At 38.2% G+C, this 22,618-nt stretch overlaps 1 protein-coding gene across 6 annotated transcripts in view; it reads right to left on the reverse strand.

Annotated features, from left to right (window-relative positions):
• The window catches only part of xrn1 (5'-3' exoribonuclease 1), a 91,803-nt gene that overhangs the window by 58,598 nt on the left and 10,587 nt on the right, over window positions 1-22,618 (reverse strand). For all 6 annotated transcript variants that reach the window (XR_011344344.1, XM_069897359.1, XM_069897361.1 and 3 more), the window contains exons 5-16: window positions 22,170-22,255; window positions 21,747-21,834; window positions 20,259-20,427; window positions 20,097-20,164; window positions 18,773-18,904; window positions 15,049-15,139; window positions 14,672-14,792; window positions 14,007-14,096; window positions 9,748-9,904; window positions 9,396-9,515; window positions 1,514-1,683; window positions 1,280-1,400 (exon numbers count right to left, since the gene is read on the reverse strand). Coding sequence is in view for 5 of the 6 variants with exons in the window: in XM_069897359.1 (XP_069753460.1) it covers window positions 1,280-1,400; window positions 1,514-1,683; window positions 9,396-9,515; window positions 9,748-9,904; window positions 14,007-14,096; window positions 14,672-14,792; window positions 15,049-15,139; window positions 18,773-18,904; window positions 20,097-20,164; window positions 20,259-20,427; window positions 21,747-21,834; window positions 22,170-22,255 (1,413 nt within the window). In the remaining variant the exon portion in view is untranslated. The remainder of the gene's footprint in view (window positions 1-1,279; window positions 1,401-1,513; window positions 1,684-9,395; window positions 9,516-9,747; window positions 9,905-14,006; window positions 14,097-14,671; window positions 14,793-15,048; window positions 15,140-18,772; window positions 18,905-20,096; window positions 20,165-20,258; window positions 20,428-21,746; window positions 21,835-22,169; window positions 22,256-22,618) is intronic.

Genomic DNA, 22,618 nt, shown 5'->3' on the forward strand with positions numbered 1-22,618 from the left:
GAAGCAATTGTGAAAATGCCCTCATGATGAGGCATTCAACCATGTGCCACTTTGAAGAAAAATAGGCATTATTCAAAAGAATGAGTTTAAACCAATTGAAAAGAAAAATGCAATTGCAAAATTGGATGACCCAAAAGTCCATTTTTGGTTTTGTGAGCCTTTAATGCTTACAAGTCATGTTCATACGGCTCATTGTCCTTCAACGGCTAACCACCCTATTTCAATTATAGAATTAAGCTGAATCCTGCCTCAGAAATGCAAGAGTAGCTTGATGTAGTTGCAGCGATGAGCAGTGAATGTAGTGAATCAGCAAGATGTCATTGGCTGGGACCCGAGTGGGAGTTGGTGGCCGTGGCGTAGGGAGCTCCATGGGGTCTGTGGCCGGGTCCCAGGTGAAAGTGAGTAGCCATGGCGTGGGGAGCTCCATGGGGCATGCAACCAGAGTCAACCTTCTGGTGAGCGGCCAAAGCACTTCCACTCCGTTTGCAACCACAGCGACCTCCCAGTGGCCAATCATTTCAATTCCGGATCACACTCCCATGTTCACCCGCAGATTGGAGGAACAACACCTTATTTTCCATCTAGACATGAACATTGACTTTACTGCTTTCCATTGAATCTGCTTGCCTTTTCTTTCCCCTCCCCCCTTTTTCTGTCTTTCATTCCCCCCTTCCCTTAATTGCTGCTGTCTCTCCCTCCTTTCTCAACCTATCATCTCCTGCCTTTGTCACCCTCCACCCCCCCCCCATTCTTTTTTTCGGATGCTTGCCAGCATTTTCTCATACTTTAATGAAGGGCTGAAGTTCTATATCTTTGCCTTTGCTACATAAAGGACCCTGTTTGACCTGCTGAGCTTCTCCAGCATTTTCTGTTTTTACTTCAACCACAGTGTCTACAGAATTGATTTCCCATGATTTCATGGACATCAACACATTGAATTTGATCCATGACCCTGCATCCTTGGGACTGAACCAGAAGCCAATCCAGTAATTAAACACCATCCTTTTGTTCACTTTGGCTGGGTGATCAAACAGTCCACCAGCATCAATCTAACTGACAAATATTCCCCATTATTTCCTTCAATTTAGTCCCTCAAGAATACGACTGTGACTTGATTATGTCACAGCAAAGGAACAAGCATATAATCCAATTGTGATCCAAATTCTGAAAGAGAAATTCAGCTGGTCAAGTCTATCGTTATTTTATTGATAATATTGCTCCCAATTCATGAATGTAACAGCCACAAGTGAGTTCTGTATTTGTCATGAGCAAATCTTACCTTGTGCTTAATATGCTTCAAAGTTGAAAACCCACAAAAATACATGGAATTATTGTCGGTGAATCTGTTTAACATGCAACTCAGAGGTACCTTCCATGCATCAATGGGAATCTCTTCATGTCTGAACAAAACATTAGAAATAGTAAATAAAAAGTTGGAAAAGTTGATAGCTAATTTATAGAAAAATAAGTATGAAAATTATTTGAAAGCTGCTTGTGACAAAAATCTCAATACCCGGCATGACATTGCTTCACATCTGGAAATTTTTCTAGCCATGGTGATGGGTATTTAAATTGAATTTCTTGATCATACCAATACTTAACACATTCACTATGCCGATTGCGCTGTATTTCTTCCTGTGAAAGGTTCTTATTACAAGGTTCCATTGACGACAACAATAGTTTCTGAAAAGATGAGAAAAATATTCAGTTTTGGTAATACCTTTGCAATGGGATGTAGTGTTTCAAAAAGATGGCAACCTGGATAAGCCATGATGTCCATTTACAAACTCCAAAGAGAAGTGGTGATTTCTGGTACATTCATAACAAAGCCCTTCATTATTATGGTAATGCTGTCTTCAAAACCAATTTAAAAATTGTTACATCAATATTCATTAATAGTCAAAGTATCGATGGGTGTAGTTATATTATACAGCAATGAGTGGATGAGAAACTGAAGGCAATTATTCTCCTGGCAATATACCATGGTCTTATTTATTCAAAGAATAAATGCACTACCAGCATTTATGGCTCACGTACATTTCCTCAGAACCAAATGGGATGCTAGGCCATTTTTAAATGGCTTTTGAATCAACTGCAAGAGAGTTCATGCTTATACTGCTTGTACCTTTAATCAAGGTTTGTATTTAATGAAATATCTTGATGAAAGGGCCTGGTTAAGATAGTAAAAACCTTTCTCAAAAGGATACAAGAAATAGTGGGAGTAGACCAAACAGCCTCTCAAGCTTGTAAGAACCTTACAAGAAGATCAAAGCTGATCTGACCTTGGTTTCAACTCTTATTACCTGCCTGTTCCCCACAATCATCAGGCTCCTGAGGCAACTTGAGGAATAGTCCGCCTAATGATTCATGACTAAAGCCCCTTTCACACTTGCAAGTGGTCCCAGGAATTAATGGCCAATCAGCCTATAAAGTGGCTAGTGTGAAAGGAAAATTGTCTCAATGCTGGTGTCTGATGAAATAATCTCACACCAAAGATTGATGGCATCGACCCCCCCCCCCCCCCCCCATACAATCCCTGGCGTTTGCAGACACTGGCATTGCAATTAGGCAAGTGTAGAGTAGACAATTGCATTGTGGGATTGAAATGACGCAAGTTTTTGTGTGAGTGCAGGAGAATAGTATTACGAGCTTCTGTTTTAGTAAAATGGGTTTATCACTGTAAAGGATAGTATAGGCAGGAGGAACTGAATGGTCAGTTAATTTTTAAAATTTCACGTTCAATCACAAGTCATAGCCCAGTGACAATTTGATACATTGGAAGAACTGAGGAATGGTTTGTCAGTCTATTCCAGATTCAATACATTTGCAAAGACATTGTGATTTTACAAGAGGGACCATTCTGATGCTGAAGAGAAAACTGCTTTTTGTACCAACTCTTGTGGCCAGCCATTTTTGTGGAATTCAGACCAAAGCATACTATGAATGACTGGGCCTTTTTGGTGGATTGACCTGTGCCAGGAGGGTCTTTTAGGAAGCAAAATGCTTCATTTTGATTGTGATTAACATTGAAGGTCACTTGGAGAGACTGGTGCCAAGGTCTTGGAAGCTTCATGGAGGCCACCCAGTTCAAGCCTCGCTTACAAAAGGACCAGGAGTGTTGTCTACAGCTCATGTGGATGAACATTTCTTCAAAGGCAATAAAAGGACAATTTATGAATCTGGGAGCAGCCAGATTCAACATTAATTATGGGCATCAAATTTCAAAGGCCTGCGCTTCAACACTTAATTTGAAAGACTGAACTTTGAAGTAACTTTCTAGATTTTGGCCTGGACTGTAATGATTGGGTATATCACACACACGTACACTAGTACACCTGTGTATAGTTGGGGATAGATTTAGAGTTAAGAATAGTTTAAGAATTAAGACTATAATTTAAGAAAAAATATTAGTGTTTTAAAATTAAACAGCCGATTTAGTGGGACACAAGTGTGAAAGGGATTACAGAATCAAAATTCCTGCAGCTTCCTTGAAACTGGGCAACCTTCAGTTCGAAACTCTGCTCCTTTGTTCTGGATTCTACCACATTGGGAAACTCTGTGTCAGTGTCTTGAAGCCACCTAGAAACTTGTTTGTTTTACAAAGATACAATACTTTTCTGAATGCCAAGGAGTATGAGTCTGACCTTTCTTCATAGGTTAATTGCTTTATTCAAGATAGCAACTTCCTAAACTTTCTCTGAATTGCCTTTGTTATAATTACATCCATTCTGAAAGGAGACCAAATCTGCATAGCTATAGCAAGATTTCTCTACTTTCAGATTCCATGCACCTTCCATCGACCTTCCCCGTTTCCTGTTGTATCTCTCTACTACATTTCCATAAAACATGCACGAAGATAACAATTTGCCAATAGTTTTCTGTAGTTTCTTACCATTTAAACAAATTCTGGTTGTCTATTCTTTCCAAAATTGTGGGTACTTTCATATTTCCTCCTAAAATACTCGACCTGCTAAACGTCAACAGATTCTGTGTCCTCCTAAATTGTTCAGTCCAATCTGTGTGTTTCACTTCGTTGTTCTAAATATATATTTTGCCTGCTGCCCATAAAGTCTCTGCCATAGTTATGTACTTCAGTCAATATTTCACAAACTTGCTCCTTATCAGCTTCGATACCCTTATGTATATATAGTTTTTAATTTATCACTTCATCATAAACATATCAATAACAATAATACAATATTTATCATTAAAATATAGCGTGACAATTTCATTTATTTTTTTCCTCTTTCCTCCCACTCCCAATATAAAATAATCAAGAAAAAACAAAAATAAACAAACAATAAAAGAACACAAAAGAAAAGAAATCACGTCGTCCAAAATCCTATATTTAGATATTGTCATGCTTATATCTTATCAATTTAAGAGATGGAGGTTTGAAATAGGCAGTTTTTAATAAATTCTATATATGGTTCCCAAATTTATTCAAATGAAGTATGTTTGTCTTTGAGATTGTTGGTATTTTTTTCTAATGGAATACACTTGTTCATTTCTATGTGCCATTGTATTTTTAAGATTGCCTCCATTTTCCATGTTGTCATTATGCACTTTTTTGCTGCTGCAATCATGGTAAATCTTTTTTGGGCTCTGTCTAATTTTAGGCCTCATTATTTGTCTTTTATATTGTTTAACAGAAAGATTTCTGGATCTTTTGGCATCTTATTTTTTGTAATTCTATTTAATATTAAATTTAAATTCTCCCAAAAGGCCTTCACTTTTGTACAAATTGCATGTAATGTTGTTCCAATTTCTTGTTTACAATGGAAGCATCTGTCAGACATTGTTTGGGTTCCACTCTTTTAATTTTTGAGGTGTAACATATAGTCTATGTAACCAATTGTATTGTATCATACGAAACCGAGTATTTATTGTATTTCTCATGGTTCCCGTGCATAGTTCCTCCAATGTTTTGTTCTTTATTTGTACATTTAAATCTTTTTCCCAACCTTGTATCCTGATATCTCTCCATATTCTTTCAATTTCATATATAACCTTTTTATTGATTTATCTGGGTCTGCTAAATATCATCCGCAAATAGGCTAATTTTAAATTCTTTCTCTTTTACTTTTATTCCTTTTATCATAGGATCCCTTCTGATCAGTTCATCTAATGGTTCTATAACCAAAGCAAACAGGGAAGGTGATAATGGGCACCCCTGCCTAGTTGACCTACTCAATTTAAAGTGATCTGAAACAGACCCATTTGTTACTCCATTTTCCAAAGGTCCATGATACAGTGCCCTAAACCAATTAATAAATTTTTCACTAATTTGAATTTCTGTAATACTTTAAATAGATAATTCCATTCCACCCTGTCAAAAGCTTTCTCTGCATCTAGAATAACTGCCACAGGTGGTGTTTTAATTATTTGTGCTGTATGGAAAAAATTAATAAATTTAAAGACATTATCTGCTGCTCTTCTATTTTTAACAAATCCTGTTTGATCTAGCTTCACTAATTTTGGTGCAGTCTGCCAATCTATTCGCTAGTAGTTTTGCAATTAGTTTATAATCTGTATTTAACAAAGATATTGGTCTATATGACACTGTTGTCAGCAGATTCTTTTCCTGTTTTTGGAATTAGTAATTACTGCCGTTTTACATGAGTCAGGCAATTTCTGGGTCTCTTCCACTTGTTTCATAACCTCTAAAAGGGGTGGAATGAATAGATTATAAATACCTTATAAAACTGTCAGGAATCCATCTTCGCCTGGTATTTTATCATTTGGTAGTGTCATTAATGTCTCCTGTATTTTCACAGTCGTAAGGGGTTTTATCTATTTATTTTGATCTTCCAATTGTAATTATGGTACAGGTACACGAACCTTTATCCTGAACCATTGGGGGACAGAGTGTTCCGAATTTTGGACTTTTCCAGATTTCGGAAAGTCCATTCGAATTGTGCTACCGTATCCAACCCCACCCCCTTCTCGTCACCCGGACATCTCCCCCGACAGCAGTCCCTTGGCTGCCTCCCCCGACCGCGGTCCCTCGGCCCCCTGGCGGCCTCCCCCGACCACCTGGCAGTCTCCCGTGGCCACCCGTCCCTTGGCTGTCTCCCCCAACCGCCAGTCCCTCAGCCGCCCGGCAGTCTCCCCTGGCCACCGGTCCCTCGGTCACCAGGCAGTATCCCCCGGCCGCCTCTCCCGACTGCTGGTCCCTCAGCTGCCTCCCCCAACTGCCGGTCCCTACTTGCCGGATTTTAGATTTCCGGATAAAGGATCGTGTACCTGTAATTCAATGTTTGATAAAATTTCATCAATTTTGTCATTCTTTCCTGTATTTTCTGTTTGATGCAATTTCTCATAGATTGAAAATTTCCATTAATCTCTAATAGGTTATATGAGATCTGTTTATCCTCCTTTCTTATTGCGAAGATAATTCTTTTTGCTTGTTCTGTCTTAAGTTGCCAGGCCAATATTTTGTGGCTTTTCTCTCCTAATTCATAATATCTTCGCTTTGTACGTTTGTAATGTTTAATATTTTAATTTTTTCTCTGCTAATTCTCTCTTTTTCCATAGTTATTATTTCTTTTTCCAAACATTCTATTTCCTGATTATATTCTTTTTTAATCTTAGTCGTGTAACTAATTATTTCTCCCCTAATAAAGGCCAGCATTGAGTACCATAATATAAATTTTTCTTTTACTGAATTTGTATTTATCTCAAAATATATTTTGATTTGTTGTTCAATGTATTCCCAGAAGTTTCGCCTTTTTAACAATATAGGGCTTAGCCTCCATCTGTATGTTTTGGGTGGAATATCCTCTAACTCAATTGCTAGTAACAAGGGTCAGGTAAAAGTCTTGCGTTATATTGGGTTTTTCGAACTCTCCCCTTGATTTGAACTGACAACAAGAACATGACGATCCTAGAATAGGTTCTGTGTCTGTTCGCATTATATGAATAATCTCTTTTTTCAGGGTGCTGTTTTCTCCATATATCAATTATTTTCAAATCACGCATTGAGTTTAATGTAAATTTGGTTGCTTTATTATTTGTTTGTATCCTCCCGGTTTTATCCATCAATGGATCCAGGCTAAAATTAAAGTCCTGCCCCCTAGTAAAATATGTCTCTGCATGTCTGCTATGTTTAAAAAGATATCCTGCATAAATTCCTGATCATCTTCATTAGGTGCATAAATGTTCAGCAAGGTCCAAAATTTTGAATAAATCTGTCACTTACGTATCTACCCGCAGGGTCTGTTGTTACTTCCTTTATCTTAATTGGCAAATTCTTATTAACTAATATAGCAACTCCTCCAGATTTTGAGTTGCATGATGATGCCACTACATGACCTACCCAGTCTCTTTTCAACTTGCAATGTTCTCTCTCAGTTAAGTATGTTTCTTGTATAAATGCTATGTCTATTCTCTCTTTTTTTAAGTAGTGTCAGTAGTTTTTTTTCCCTCTTAATTTGATTGTGGATTTCATTAATATTAATGGTCATAAACTTCACCGTACTCATCATTTTCAACTCCCTCCCACATCTTCAACCCCTCCATCTCCCTTCTTCCGAAATTACTCTTTAAATTATTCTTACTCTTTACTATACTCTTCGACACAACTAATAAAAAAAAATACTATTAAAAAAAAATTAACTCCCCTTGTACTGAGTTGTCCTTGCTACCTCGCAAGACAACACAACTCTCTTTTCTAACTAGGTTGCGATATTGACCACAAACATCAACAGAATTTGCAGTGGGTAGATCCTCTCCCTTGCCCAGCCCTCCCCCACTATATATTGTTCTTAAAAATATAACAAAGCCCTTTTTAAAAAAAAACCTTAAACATCTATATAATTTTCCAACTTATTTATATACATTATCTTAACAGTCCTTTTAATATTTCTTTTATTCTTCTTCTTGTTGCTTATTTGGGAATCGATCTGCAAAGCAATGAGCTTCTTCTGGATCTGAAACAGTGTATTTTGCCCACCAGGAATGAATACCTTCAACACTGTTGGGTGTCGCAACACAAAGTTATAACTTTTTTTCCACAGAACAGTTTTTGCTAAATTAAACTCCTTACTTTCTTTCACTTTTTTCATTGCCAGTTCCAATATTGTCTCTCATTGTGCATCGTAGCAGCTTTATTAGTGTGGAACATGGTTTCTGATGTGGTTGTGGCTTTGGGCCCAATGCTCTGTGGGCTCTCTCAATTTCTATTTCTTCTAGGAATTCTTCAACTCTCAAGATCTGTGGGATCCATCCTTTTATAAATCTTTTTATGTCTGCTCCTTCTTCAACGCCCACTATTTTAATATTGTTACGCCTGCTGAAATACTCTAAAATGTAAATTTTTTGGGCTAATAAATCTTGTGTCTTCTTAATCTCCTTATCTCTATCTTCCAGTTTTTCTCTCAACTCATTCACCTTCATTTCCACGACTATCCCTCTGTCTTCAACTTGTTTCATCATGTCTACCATAGCCTTCTCCATTCTCTACATATTTAAATCTGCTTCTTACATAGTTTTTTTTATAGTATTAAACTCAGTCCTCATTGTGTCCATTAATATCTTTATTTGGCTGTCAAAATACTCCTTGTCAATTGACTGCTTCTGTTTCGTACCTTTTATTTTTTTCCTGTAAGTCTCTATCTTCCTCTTGGTCTTCTTGCTCTAGCTCCATTTCATGGCTCCTTATTGTTCCTTCTTCTGCTGTTGTCTCTTCAGTGGCCTCTCCAGCCGTCACCGCAGCGTCCGCTCCCACTGGCGTCCTTGCTATACTGCGAATGCGCACTGGCATTTCTTTCTCGGGCTCTGGGAGCCAGCGTTCCAGACCACCCGGGGGACGTTGCCGCTCAGCTGTCCACTCACCGGCCTGGCTGATCAGGCCATCCTCTTGGGAAGAACTCCCTGCTCCTGGACACAGGTAAGGGCTTCTTTTTTTTCCCAGCAATTTCTTCATTTCCTTTCTACTTGTCATTGTAGTCTTTTCCTTCTTTGGAGACATCCTCAGATTGTTCTTATACTTTTTATCTTGTAACTATTTTACATTTTCCTTCTCTGCTTTGTTTTCCTGCCTTTTTTCCCCAACTTTCTCTGAGGAGGGCTGGTTTTCCCCGAACAGCCACTACTCCATCACATGACCTCCTCAAGCTTCAATACCCTTATTAAGGACGGCTTACCAAGCTACAAGCAAATTATTCTCATTCTACCAATTAATGTTTCCAAAAATCTTCTTTGAATACCTTCACCTTCTCACCACATCACATGAAACGTCCCTAGTCTTTTATCTCCTTATAAATAATTCAATGGTTCTCATCTTTCACCTCTCCATTAAACTAGAGGCTAAAGTACAATTTAACAGGCTGTTTATTACCAATGAGAAACAAAATATCTTCAAATCAAAGTAGTAACATTTAAGAGATACTCACCTCATCAATAAAAGGAATCAGTACAACAGCTTCCCACTCCTGTTGCTTGCCATTAATATCAGTTTTGAAATCTGAAGGATAGTAGTCTATGATTGGAGAGTCTTCATCGGTCATTAAAAGCTAAGTAAAAACAATAAATATTACACTTTACAAGCATTATGAACTATATTTTCACTCACCAAGATTAAAGTCAATGGTGAAGGAAGAAACGCTCAGTGAAGTGAAACAACTAAAAGCTAAATTTAAGCCCTTCTGGCAATTTATTACACCTAATGCAAATAACCACAGATAATTCTACACAAAATACCAATTTACTTTTTATTATTTTAAACAACAAGCAAATATAATTTACCTGATAGCAACTCGGTAGAAGCTCTTTGCTAGCTGCTGGTAGAACAGCAAGTAATTGCTCAAAAGGCTTGAATGGCCTTCCCATATCAAATGTTATCTTCATCTTACTGATATTGCAGATGTCTGACAGGTAAGGTGCATAATGGAAAGGGTAGTACCTGAGCAGTAAAACAGAACATTTAATGAATTATACTACTGTACACTACAAATTCTGAAGAAAATCTGAGAGAAAATTTAAAAAAAAGACTGGAAGTATTCAGCAGGTCTAGTAGAATTTGTCAGGAGAGAAAGGAAGTTAATCTTACCCATGAACAATCTTTTATCACAACCTTGAATTATTATTTCACAAGAAATTATATTTCAATTCATTATTCAGAGGGTAACTCAAAAAAGGTGTCAAGTTTGGGAAAAAAATCCTTCCTGAGAATACATTTCAAATAAAGCTGCTTAATGGTAAATTAAGTTATCTATGTATAACTGTTTACAGAGATAAATTGTTATAAAATTGATACTTTTGTTTCTCTAAAATTAACAAAAATGAAGGCTTGCCATCTGCAGCCATCTGATCTGCGCTTCCAGTTGAGACAGTTGAATATGACGTAGTAATGTAACCTGCAGTTAGGTACTTGCTACAGACAAGATCCCTGCTGCACACTAAACTGTGAACAGAAGCCAAGATCGCTGAAATTAGTTATCTCACCCCTGGACATGCTGCATGACTTCCTAAGAGGCCTAACCAGCTTCAGCTACTTCAATAATCGTTTTTTTTTCTTTCCATAACAAGGTGGAAATTGGTGATGTTCACCAATAATTCTATAAGTCATTTTATCACTCCTCAGAAAATGAGTAACGTGTCTACTTTTAAAGATATTACCAAGGCCAAGTCAATCTTCTTGACAATCTCCTTTAGTTAGGAATTCAAATATTAAGGCTAAAAGATGCATTAAGATGAGTATCCTAGAGTAAATGAGTGAGTTGCTTCCCAACTTCCCAAAGCCTTCCTATCATTGTTAAGATAGCAGCTGGAAAGTGATAAAATATTCACAACTTTCTATGGATGACAGCAGATCCAACAAATCTCAAAAAAGTAAACCATTGAGCCTATTTTATCCATGCCAATCAAATTGGCATTCTGGGCTTTCCCCATTTGCCTATATTTGGTCCATATGCTTACAGATCTTTCTTATCTATATACCTCTCCAAATGTCTTTTGAATGTTCTTATTGTATCTGGATCTAGAATTGTCTCCAGCAGCTCATTCCAAACAAGACTTTGCTCTGGATTGAAAAAGTTGCCTCTCAGGTCCCCCTTAAATCTCTTTCCACTCTCGTTGTAGAACTGTCCACACTTGGAAATAAACTGAGCATTAATTTTATCTCTTACCTTCATGCTTTTAATAACCTCCAAGGTCAACCATCAACCTCCTTTGCACTAAAGATGAGCCTATCGAACCTAGCCCTCTAATCTCAGCCACATCCTGGTAAATCTCCTCTGCATCCCTTCCAACTGGCCAAGCAAGAAGGTTACCACCAACATCAATATCACGAGATTCCAACTTTTCTACTCAATATCCCACCAATGAAGGCAAGCATGCCAACTGCTTTCTTCGTTAACCAATCCACGCGAGTCACCACCTTCATGTAATGTGCATCCCTAGGTATCTTTGTTCTACAACATTTTCTAGGGCCCTGCAATTTACTGTCCAAATCCTACCCTGGTTTGACTTCAACATACAGTAACGTCATAATTCTTACTTGCTACCATCATTCAGGTATGCAATACACAATAACAAAAGTAAAATTAAATGAACATATCACAAAACAGAGAAAGATAATATGATGGACTGATAAATATTCATAGTTGCAGTTATAGGAAAAAAAAAGATTGGTGATCCTGGATCTTGGAGTAGTTTATTGTTAGAGTAGTTCTGGGAGGCTCAAGAACCTGATGCCAATTTGAAAAAAAGTGAAGCATCTTACACTTTTAAGAGTTAAATTCCATTTACCACATCTTTGCCCACCTTCCCAAATGATCTTGATCCCACTGTTTACATAGATAAATTTCCTAAATGTCCACCACACCAGCTAGTCTCAATGGGGGCCACAGAACATTAAAGGGGAAAGCCATGGGCTGAAATCAAAATATTTTTGTTTATATGCAATCAGTAGGAAAGAAGAATGGAAGAAACCAACTGAACTTGACTGCTGCACAGGGAAAGGGCCCATAAACTTTGAGTCCTAAAGGGATCATACCCGAAAAAGATCGAGAATGGCTGTACTGAACCATTAATTTTGGTGTCACCTGCAAATTTCCTAATTGTGTTAACAACTTTAATGATAAACAGTGGACCCTACACTGCAGCACATCAATGGCCACAGGCCTCCAATCTGCATAAAATTCCTCCATTATCACCTTTCTACCATCAAGTCAGTTTTGAGTCCAAATGGATCCCCTGAGATCTATCTTTCCAAATGAATCTGCCCTACAGGACTTTACCAAAGCTCATCATAAGGAAGAAAACTAAAGACCAGTGAACCTTGCATCAGTGATATGAAAAAAAAGCTGGAAAACATTTTTAGGGATGAAATTTATATTGATTTAGAAAAACAGGGATGGATGAGAGATGGTCAGCATAGTTTTATGCATCAGAAATCAAGCCTCAATTCTTTTGAGGAAATTCATGAAAGAAAGACAACAGACACATGGACTTGAGCAAGGCATTTGACAAGGTCCTGCATGGTAGGTTGGTTGAGTAAACTGAGGCACAAAGGATTCAAGATGTTTTGGCAAACTGTATCCAAAATAGGTTTGGTGACAGAAGGCAGAGAGTAGTGATGTCGGATTGTTTTTGCTTGGAAGTCTGCAACAAGTGGTATACATAGGGATCAATGCTGGAACGTTACATATAAAGCCATACATTTGGCATAGAGGGCGGCATGTTGGCGCAGTGGTTAGCACAACGCCTTTACAGTGCCAGCGACTGGGACCTGACCTGGGTTAAAATCCCACGCTGTCTGTATGGAGTTTCTACGTTCTCCCCGTGTCTGCATGGGTTTTCCCAGTGGGCTCTGGTTTTCTCCCACTCTTCAAAGCATTCCAGGGGTGTAAATTGGGTGGCACAGTCTCATGGGCCGAAATGGCCTGTTACAGGGCTGAATGTCTAAATTTAAACTTTTTTAAAAATTAAATTTATATTTAAAATTTAAAAATAAATGACTGTGACAAGAATCCCTGTGGTCTTACAAGTGAAGATGTGCACAGCAAGGATGATTGCCCAAAGATACTGAATAACATTGCTCAGTTAGAAAGTTAGGTGACATGGTGGCAAATGGAACACAAGCAAGACAAGTGTGAGGTACTGCATTTTGGGTTGCCTAATACTGGAAGGACATATATAGTTAGAAGTTCTGATGTATAGAGAGACCTTGGGATGCAAATTCATAGATCCCTGAAAATGGTGATACAGGCGGACCGGACAAAGGCAACATTTAGCTCAAATGCCTTTTTTTTTTTTAAACAGGAGCATTTGGCATAACTGTTGGGTAATCACTTTACAGCTATACAAGACATTGGAATAGGTCACATTTGGAATACATAATAGTGATACATGCCAAACACAGGAAAATGGGATTAGCATAGTTAGACTTCTTTGTCAACATGGATGAATCCAGACAAAGAAACTGTTCCATGCTGCATAACTTAGTGAGTCCATCATCCAGGACAAAGCAACCTGCCTAATTGTTGAATTCACTTCTGCCACCTCTAATGCTTACAGTCTCCATCTCCGTCAAAAAGGTAATGTGCACAGGAACATCCCACCTTTCCTCAAAATTATACTACCAGCCTAAAGTGGCAACACTGAACTTTTCATGATTATTTGGTCTGGTTCCTCCTTATCAAAGGTACTGTGGAAACATTTTCACCAGAAGGATCCTGATGCTCACCATCACCTTGACAAGGACAATAAATACAGATATTACTGGGTACATCCACATCCTTCTGGATAGAAACACAAATTCCAAGTGGCAAAGGTACCTAATTGAGCTAGTAGCAGCTTAATTCATTAATTCAATATTCTTTACAAACTTTGCTTCCTCTTCCAAGAATCTACCATTTAAATTTTAATCAAAATGGTGGTTCAAACTTCCCTGATGTTCAAGAACAAATCTTTAAAGTCTATATATTAATAAATTGCAGGATAACTTTTGAATAAAACAGGTAAAACAACGTCGAAGATTTAGAAAAATTCCAAACACCTACCAGCTCCAGGACTGTACACCGTGGTAATAATAATGCAAAATCCATTGTATTGCTTGAACATAACATTCTGTCTGTTGAGCAAGAAATTCACTGTTGGAAGAGGGAAAACAAATCAATACTTTTCCAAATATGAAAAAATTATCTTCAGTTAATGTCTGTGAACAATAATTTAGGTCACTGAACAGGCTCACACAAAAAACAGTGCCTGATTGTTGAATTTTGGTACAAAAAAGCAAATATCAGAGTTTTTTAAATTGTGGAACCCCAACTGATCAGAAGTTAATGGGTCAAATTCATGCTGTTGCATTTCCGGAGCTAGTTCAAAATATTAGGTATATACATTTTGGGCTTGCTCCTCAATGTTAAATTAAAATATTTCAAACTCAGTTTCTCCTACAATTTTGGGAAAAGGGACAGCTTTTAGAATACTGGAATCCTCTTTTTGCCAATATCAACAAGCACCAATCCATGGTCATTTAAAAAAATTATTGGCTCAATTTCTCCCACCCAGTCACCGCTCCCTGTCTCACCCCAAGCATGTCTATTATGTTTTCAACAGATGAGGAATATTTGAAAAGAAACCTTGAACCATTTGGGTGTTATTCTTAATACAATCTAATCCTGTGTTTGAACATTAATCCATGTTAGAAACCAAATTCACTTACTCTGAAACAACTTCAATGCCCATTTTAGTCATGTAGTAAACTCTCTTGTATTGCCTAAATTCTGTCTCAAACAGATCATCCTCCTCTTCATTGCCCTCATCACTGTCATTGTCCACAGGATCTGAAAGATGTGTAGGTTACTCATGCATGTGCAGAAAGAGAAAGAAATGGTTATTGTGTAACAGTTTAAGTCCATGATGCTGATGTTTCCAGAAAAGTTATCCTGTCTAAATAGCAAACAACTTGCTCAAATTGATAACAATTTCAATGAGCTATGATTTAACTGATGCAAATTCTAAAGCAACAAATGAGGTATTTTTTCGGAGATGCAAAACCTGAATGATAATAGAATGAAAGCCGGCTGCTTTCAGTTTTACCTTTGTGATTGATTTCAGTATTGCAGTCAGAGCAAGCTTCGGCTTCACTTTCACCTTCATCTAGTACAGCTAGACACAAATCATCTCGAATCTGGGAATATATAAGTGTAAAAACTATTTCATCTCCTAGTTAAATTCCCTTTAATAAAAAGACAGCATGCTTTCAAGCCTCTCTCTGAATAGCTGGTCAACAACTTACCATCTGATATAATGAACCGAATGTCACTGATTCCATTGTCATACTGTGTAGACCAACTTCCAAATTACAAGGTAGACATAACAATATAAGTAAATTTATTACCTCTGGAGAGAAATGTATGAAAAATATGGAATATACTACAGTGAAATCACCATCATCCAGAATTCAATCAACCGGAAACTCAACCAGCAAATAAAAAAAATAAATAAATAGATTCCAAATAAATTTGATGGACCGCATGGGGGAATGCTGAGACTTCGTTGGATATGCACAGGTTTGCCCTGCTGAATGGGCAATGCTCCTCAATGTGCACGCCTTTTCTCCGCTGATGCCATTTGCGTGGAAGTGAGCCAGGTTGCGCTGAGGGCCTGACCGGGACACTAGCGTGGAGGTGAGCCAGATTGCACCGAGGGCCTGACTGGGACACTGGTGTGGAGGTGAGCCGGGTTGCACTGAGGGTCAGACCGGGACACCAGGATGAAGAGCTGGTCAATGCTGTTCGCTGTTGGGGAGTCTCTCTCAAAATGTCTCCCTATGCGTGCCGAATAAGAACTTTTATTTTTTATTAGTATTAGGTATTATTAGTAAGGCCTTATCTGTAAAACTGGGCAGGATTTATTTTGATGACACCACAGTTAGCCTAGTGGCAGGAGCAAAACTGTCACAGCGCCAGTGACCAGGGTTCCTATTTAAATTTCATAAATTACAGAAATGACTTGATTGAAGTAACTTTACAGAATAAAGACTACAATACTGATTTTATTTTCCAAATTACTTTACATATTGCACTGTCTTTGGTCTTTTAAACGGTGTTTTCTTAATACAGGTGTATCAGTTAGATATTGGAATTTTCAGTTAAGCTGAAAATTCACATTTCCGGCATCCACAATCCCTGTAGGTGCCAGATACTGGCGGTTCTACTTTTGAGTTGGATAATTTCAAAGTTCAGTCAGGTGATTTTCATACAATAACTGCAGGAAGTGAATTTCTGAAACCTTTATTAGTTAAGTTCAATACATTCAGATTAGACAGGTGAATATTTTCTGCTGGATCTTTTAAAATTCAGTCATTGCACTTTGGCAACTTAATGACCTAGAAAGGAAAGAACATGATCAAAAGAACAACCATTGGTTCACAGGTGAATGCACATGGATAGCCTATCTGCTTGCTCAAAAGTTTCAGTTGCATTCGATTTTGAAATCAGGTTTTTCAATGACTCATTTAGCAACTTGTGCCCCCCTCTATTTGCTGGATCAATTGTAGAGCACAATAGTCCCTTTCACATTGCCAACCCTCCTAGGAAGCAGGTAAAACTTACTAGCATGCTGCACCTGGGGAGCCTTTCTCATTCCACCATGATTTACCTGGTTCATTGGAAACCAGGGATTTTAAAGCCAGGGGGTGGGGGGTGGTCCTGCCTCCAGCAGTGACATCACCATGCTGTGAAATATAACTGTTAGACTGACGCAAGCACTAACATCACTAATGGTATTCAGTAAGTCGAGTAGACAATTCATAGCACTATGAGTTAATTTGGCAGGCTCTGAGCCTTGCCCCATCAAAGAGTGAGAGCCCAGTTGATGTTTACTCGCTCTGCCTGGTTGGGACCTTTCACACCAGCAGATTACCCGCTACGGACCTGCTAAATTGGCGGGTTCAACCCACATGTACTTGGTGGTGTAATGAAACAACTGGTGGACCATTAGTTTCCATACTGCAAGTCAAGAGACAATTAGAATTCATCATAGAATACACCAACCAAAGCTCAATTAACATCAGTGGAAAATACAGGTACACGATCCTTTATCCGGAACCCTTGGGAGACAGTGTGTTCCGAATTTCAGATTTTTCCAGATTTCAGAAAGCCAGATTTAAGCCCACCCGAATTGTGCTGCCGTCTCCCCCCACCCCCCCTTCGCCCGCCCGACTCGCGCTGCCGGTCCCTCGCCCGCCCGACTCGCGCTGCCGGTCCCTCGCCCGCCCGACTCGCGCTGCCGGTCCCTCGCCCGCCCGACTCGCGCTGCCGGTCCCTCGCCCGCCCGACTCGCGCTGCCGGTCCCTCGCCCGCCCGACTCGCGCTGCCGGTCCCTCGCCCGCCCGACTCGCGCTGCCGGTCCCTCGCCCGCCCGACTCGCGCTGCCGGTCTCCCGCCCGCCTGATTCTCGCTGCTGCCTCTCTCCCCACTTGCCAGATTTTGGAGCTTTCCGGATTTTAGATGTCCGGATAAAGAATCGTGTACCTGTACTTTTGATATTTGGGTTTCAGGAAATATTTCTGAATTTTTCCTCAGGATATGAAGTAGATCTGAAATGGCAAATTTCAGTCTATGGATGGAACAAATTTAGAGAACAAAGAATGGCACAACACAGGAACAGGTCCCTCAGCCAACATGCCTGTGCCAAATGTGATCCCAAATCAAATTAAAACTCTACTCCTGACACCTCAAAGATATCCCTCCATTCTCTTCAAATTCATGTGTCTGTCAAGAAGCTGCTCAAATGCTACTAATGGATCTGCTTCCACCACAACTCCTGGCAGCCCACTCCAGGCACCTGTGTTTTGATTGGAACTTCCTTAATTCCTTAGGTTAGATGGAATTATTTGAGTACTCTGTTGAAGTGGAGCGCTAATGATTTTAATTATTTCATTTTCTTGGACTATAGTATGAACAAAAATTCACCCAACATTCAGCTGCAAAGATAAATTGTTAAGAAACCAACATTAGAACATGCAACAGTACAACACAAGGACAGGCACTATGGCTCATCAGATCAGCACCAACTATGATGCCAATCGAAACTAATCCCATGTGACTGTACATGCTCTGTTCCCTCCATTTCCTGCTTGTTCACATTACTGTCTGAATCTCCCTGAAACATTGCTATCTTACTTCTATCATCTTCTTGGCAGTGCATTTCAGGAACTTAGCATTATATGTAAAATTAATTTACCTTGCAAATCTTCTGTCAACTTCCCAGACTCATCTTAAACCTATTCCCTCCAGCGTTTTACATTTCCACTCAGCGAAAAAGATAGACTATCCCATCTACTCCTCTCAGAAATGCAATTCAAGTCTGTCCAACCTCTCCAGTTAGCTAATCCATGTGAATCCAGGTGGTATCCTGATAAACCTCTTTGGCACCTTCTTCCTGTGATGTGGTGACCAGAATTGCACAGAGTGCTCCAACCATGGCCAAACCAAAGCTCGGTACAGATGAATCATGACATCTCCCTATTTATGCTCAATGAATTATAAAATCAGGCATGTGATATGCCCTCTTTATGGCCCTATCCAGTATATTGTCCGTTTAACAGACTAATAGTCCTTCAGTGTATCAATGCTCCCAAGCATACTGTCATTTGCTGTCCACTCTTCTCTTCAACATGAATCACCTTGTACCTGCCTGTTATTTCTCAAAATTTGCAAATGATCTCAACCCTGCAGTTTCCTTTGATAAACTTCCTCGCTGTCCACAACACCACCAATGTTGATCTTATCAGCAAGCTGACCCATCAAACACTTGCCTTATTTTTCTTTTTGCGCCGTTTTACTTCCTCTGCTGCAATACCTGCTGCTTCATTGAGGTACTTTTTTCCCACTTTGCTTTCAAACCACTTCAGGTCTACAAAAATTTCACTGAAATGTTCACGATCAAACTGTAATCAAATAATTATGTTTAATGGCATAAACAAAAATCCACATACAAAAATGATTGAATAAATTACAAATCTCATCAATTATTAAATATATGGTAAATGGAAACTGGTTCATGCCACACTATAAATTGGAACACATTTCTTTAAAAATTCTGCCTTCTGTCAGGACAGAAAGGCTCTGGCTGGTTTGCTCCAAGTATCAGAAAGCATTGCAAGAATTTTAATTTCATTTAGCAAGAATTTGCTTTCATTATACAGAAATACTTCCATATGTGATAAGATAGGAGTTAAAATACTTTTAAAAACTGAAAAAGAAAAAAAGATTACTAGGTTCATGTCCTGCCAGTCATAAAGGGCTAAAATAAAATTGGGTATTATTGAATGTATGAGCTTAATGATGTAATTTTAACTAAAAAAGAGCTGACAATTGACATTGTTGTTACAAAAACAAGATATATTGCTTGAAACTTCTATTCTAAAACAGGAAATACTGCCAATGAATCAATCGATAGATTCATTATTTTGGATTTGCAAATTTCAGCCCCAAAATGAGAGTGAAATTGCATCTGGACCATGAATGGTTACAATTATCTCCAAATTAAATCGCTGTAAGTGAAGCAAAAAGTTAAAGGTTCAAATTGATGATAAATCCTGGTAAAATTTCTGGAGTCAGGAAAATAGAAGCAATTACCAAGTCAGAACCATCTTACATGGAAATGGAAAATGGGCAAGCATATGACTGGATTTCTATGGATTTCTGGAAGACTGACAGATTGGCAAAGTGATGCAAAATTCACCACTCACTCCATCGCTGAATAGGAAAATCAAGACATGAAATTCTGCATCAGAAATGAATTTGACTCAAGACAGAAATAATCACCAAATGTTAAAATGGTAAGGCCACCAGTCTGCTGAGTTTAATATATGAATTGTAAATACCTTTGCCAAACTAAATATGGCACGACTACAGCGGTAAGAGGTAATGTTTTTTACCCTACTCTAAATGCCGGGCGAGTGGATCAATCTGCAAGATGGGCAAAATTCCTGCTGCAAATTGCTGCTATCTCGGGGTCATTGCTGACATTTCCTAGACCTTTTCCTCAGCAGACCAATCTAAGATGTATTCTTCCAATTTACGATTCAAAAACAGATGAAATAAAGCATTCAAATTATAGAAACAATCCAAGCTTACCTCTGATAGTTTTACAAGATACTTCTCAAAGTGCTCCAAATTTAATGTTCCGCCTTCATTAATGTATCCTGATTAAAACAGTTACACTAATTATTTCCTCCACAATCTGGAACACCGTATAAAGAATTTACTAACATCGAATGTTTTGTTGCCAGCACTCACCTCCAAGCGTTGGCAGGACCTCAGTGTACGTCTTGTACAGCAAAGGCAGAGCATCGTGATTGATATGAAAATGAGGTAGATGAGGAATAAAATCATTACCAACAAGAAACCCCATCAATATCCAGTCATCTATTATCCGTTCAAGGTCATACTCAAAGGAAATTTTTCCCTGTTGATTGAAAAAAGCAGTTTCATTGAACTTATTAAAGGGTCCAAATGAATATGATATGGTGACTCTAAGTAGCATTTTACTGCAAGTCAGATCTTTGGGGGTCTCAACTCTTCAAGGAAGGTCCCTTGCCAAATTTAACTTAACGATCTGTTTCGCACTTGGAGGGGGAAAAAAAATTAGGCCTCCAAAGAATTCAACATTTTAACCTGTTTATGGAAAAAAGCACGAGCCTAATGTCTGTGGCTTAAAATATAGGTGGCGCAATCACCATGACTGCTAATTCTGGAACACATTCAGGAAGCTCAAAGACAGTGCAATAGTAAAGCACTGATGGAAACTGTACGTTTTATCAGTCGTTGCAGTAAAATGTAATTGAGGGGTAAAACCTAGACTAGTCTTAAATTCCCAACCATTCTGCTTCATCCTTGTCAACGTGAAAAAAAAATGTTTTTCCTTTCAATAGAAGATACAGAGAAAAGGCAATTTTGGTGCAGTCTTTGATAAATCTCTCGATACAAACAACAAGATGCAAAAATATTTCTTACAACAAAAAGCTGTCGTCAATCATTCATACACATTTGAAGCAAGCAAAATGATGGAGGGGGTCCTATCAAGCAGATATATGGCAATACCCAAGGTACAAATCTGGACCAATGAGCTTGTTCTGGAGGTGATGCAAGTGACTGTCCTTGACAGCTAGGTATCATTTAACCTAGATCATGATCCCAAAAATGAAACCAAATAATTTGTTCATTTGCAAGTTATCATGAATTAAATAATAACCACTGAGAATAGTACAGTTTTGATTATTCACATGTTCTGAAATCCACCATTGACAGAAGGAACAAAATTAACTCTTGCCATTCTATAGATTCTAAATCAAGCTAAAACTGTTTTCTGTTGCCTACAGTAGACAGGTGCACAGCGGCTTGGCAGAATCTTTGGTACTCAGGAGATTATTCAAAGATTTGTTCAAAAAATGTATTCTCTTTTTATTACAAATTGCAAATGGTGAATTAGATCACTCCTCTGAAATCTCATTACAATAAAATCATTAAAAAAGAGATACCCAAACACCACTTTCAATTTAATTCCAATACTTTGCGACTCAGAGTAATTCTGTACACTCTCTAAAGAAACTTCATTTTGAAGGCCTCGGGGGACAGACAGCAGCAACTTTTAGAACAGAGGTCAAGCGAAAAGATACTCTTCCCATTCCAGTTCTGTTCAAACCACATCTGCTCAATAACCAGAGACTGCAAGAGTATTCAATTCATCTATAAGGTTTAGAAATTAATCCCAATCTAAATACTCACTCTTAGAGATGAAAATTCGTAGTCAATATACTCTCTCATTAGAGACAGATGCAACAAATGAAATGTGGTATCCTCCACTGCAGGAATCCTGCAATGAACAAAAATGTCAGTAACAGGGAGATGAGGATCAAAACCATCATTATAAAGATTAGTTACAGAAACACCCAGAATATAAAGAATACTGAAATTATCCCTGCAGTCGGAATATATTCAGCAAATTCCAGTTATTTAATTTTCAGGAATGGAAGAAGCAGTGTGTCCAGCAAACAACTGTATAATCTCTTGGGTTATTAAACATGCCCTTGCAAGAAATCTTCAAATGCAGGGGAATTGATCAACAATGAACATGGGAATTTCTGAGTGAAATAAAACATATTTGGCTTTAGAATTTGAGGAAATTTGTTCAGAATTTTAAGACCTTACCTTTTCTGAGATTTCCTGCCACCGAATTGAACTTCTTCCCTCAAAAGAGAAAAATTTGGTTCATGGCTTGTTAATCCAAGCATCATCTGCATTAAACACAAATATCTGTAATTTTATCAATGTTGTGTTAATTACTTTAATGAAAATTATCTTGGAACTTGAATGAATGTACTTAGTTACAATAAAATTACACAAAAGGTTTAATCATTTTTTTTTAAATTAGAACTGGATCAACATGATTTAAATGAAACTATTAATTATTCTAGTAAAATCAATAAATGTATAATTATTTGTAATTAGTACTCCAAGATGAAGTTATAGTAGGGCATTACATTTACTTCCTGGTCATACCATTGGCTTGGCTAGATCAAGGGAACACAGGGGAAAGGAAGGTAAAAAAGATGGAGATGAAAGTAAAAGAAATGGGAGTAGAACTTTGAAACATGAAA

Source organism: Narcine bancroftii, chromosome 9 (genome assembly GCF_036971445.1).
Source record: "Narcine bancroftii isolate sNarBan1 chromosome 9, sNarBan1.hap1, whole genome shotgun sequence".
Lineage (NCBI taxonomy): Eukaryota > Metazoa > Chordata > Chondrichthyes > Torpediniformes > Narcinidae > Narcine > Narcine bancroftii.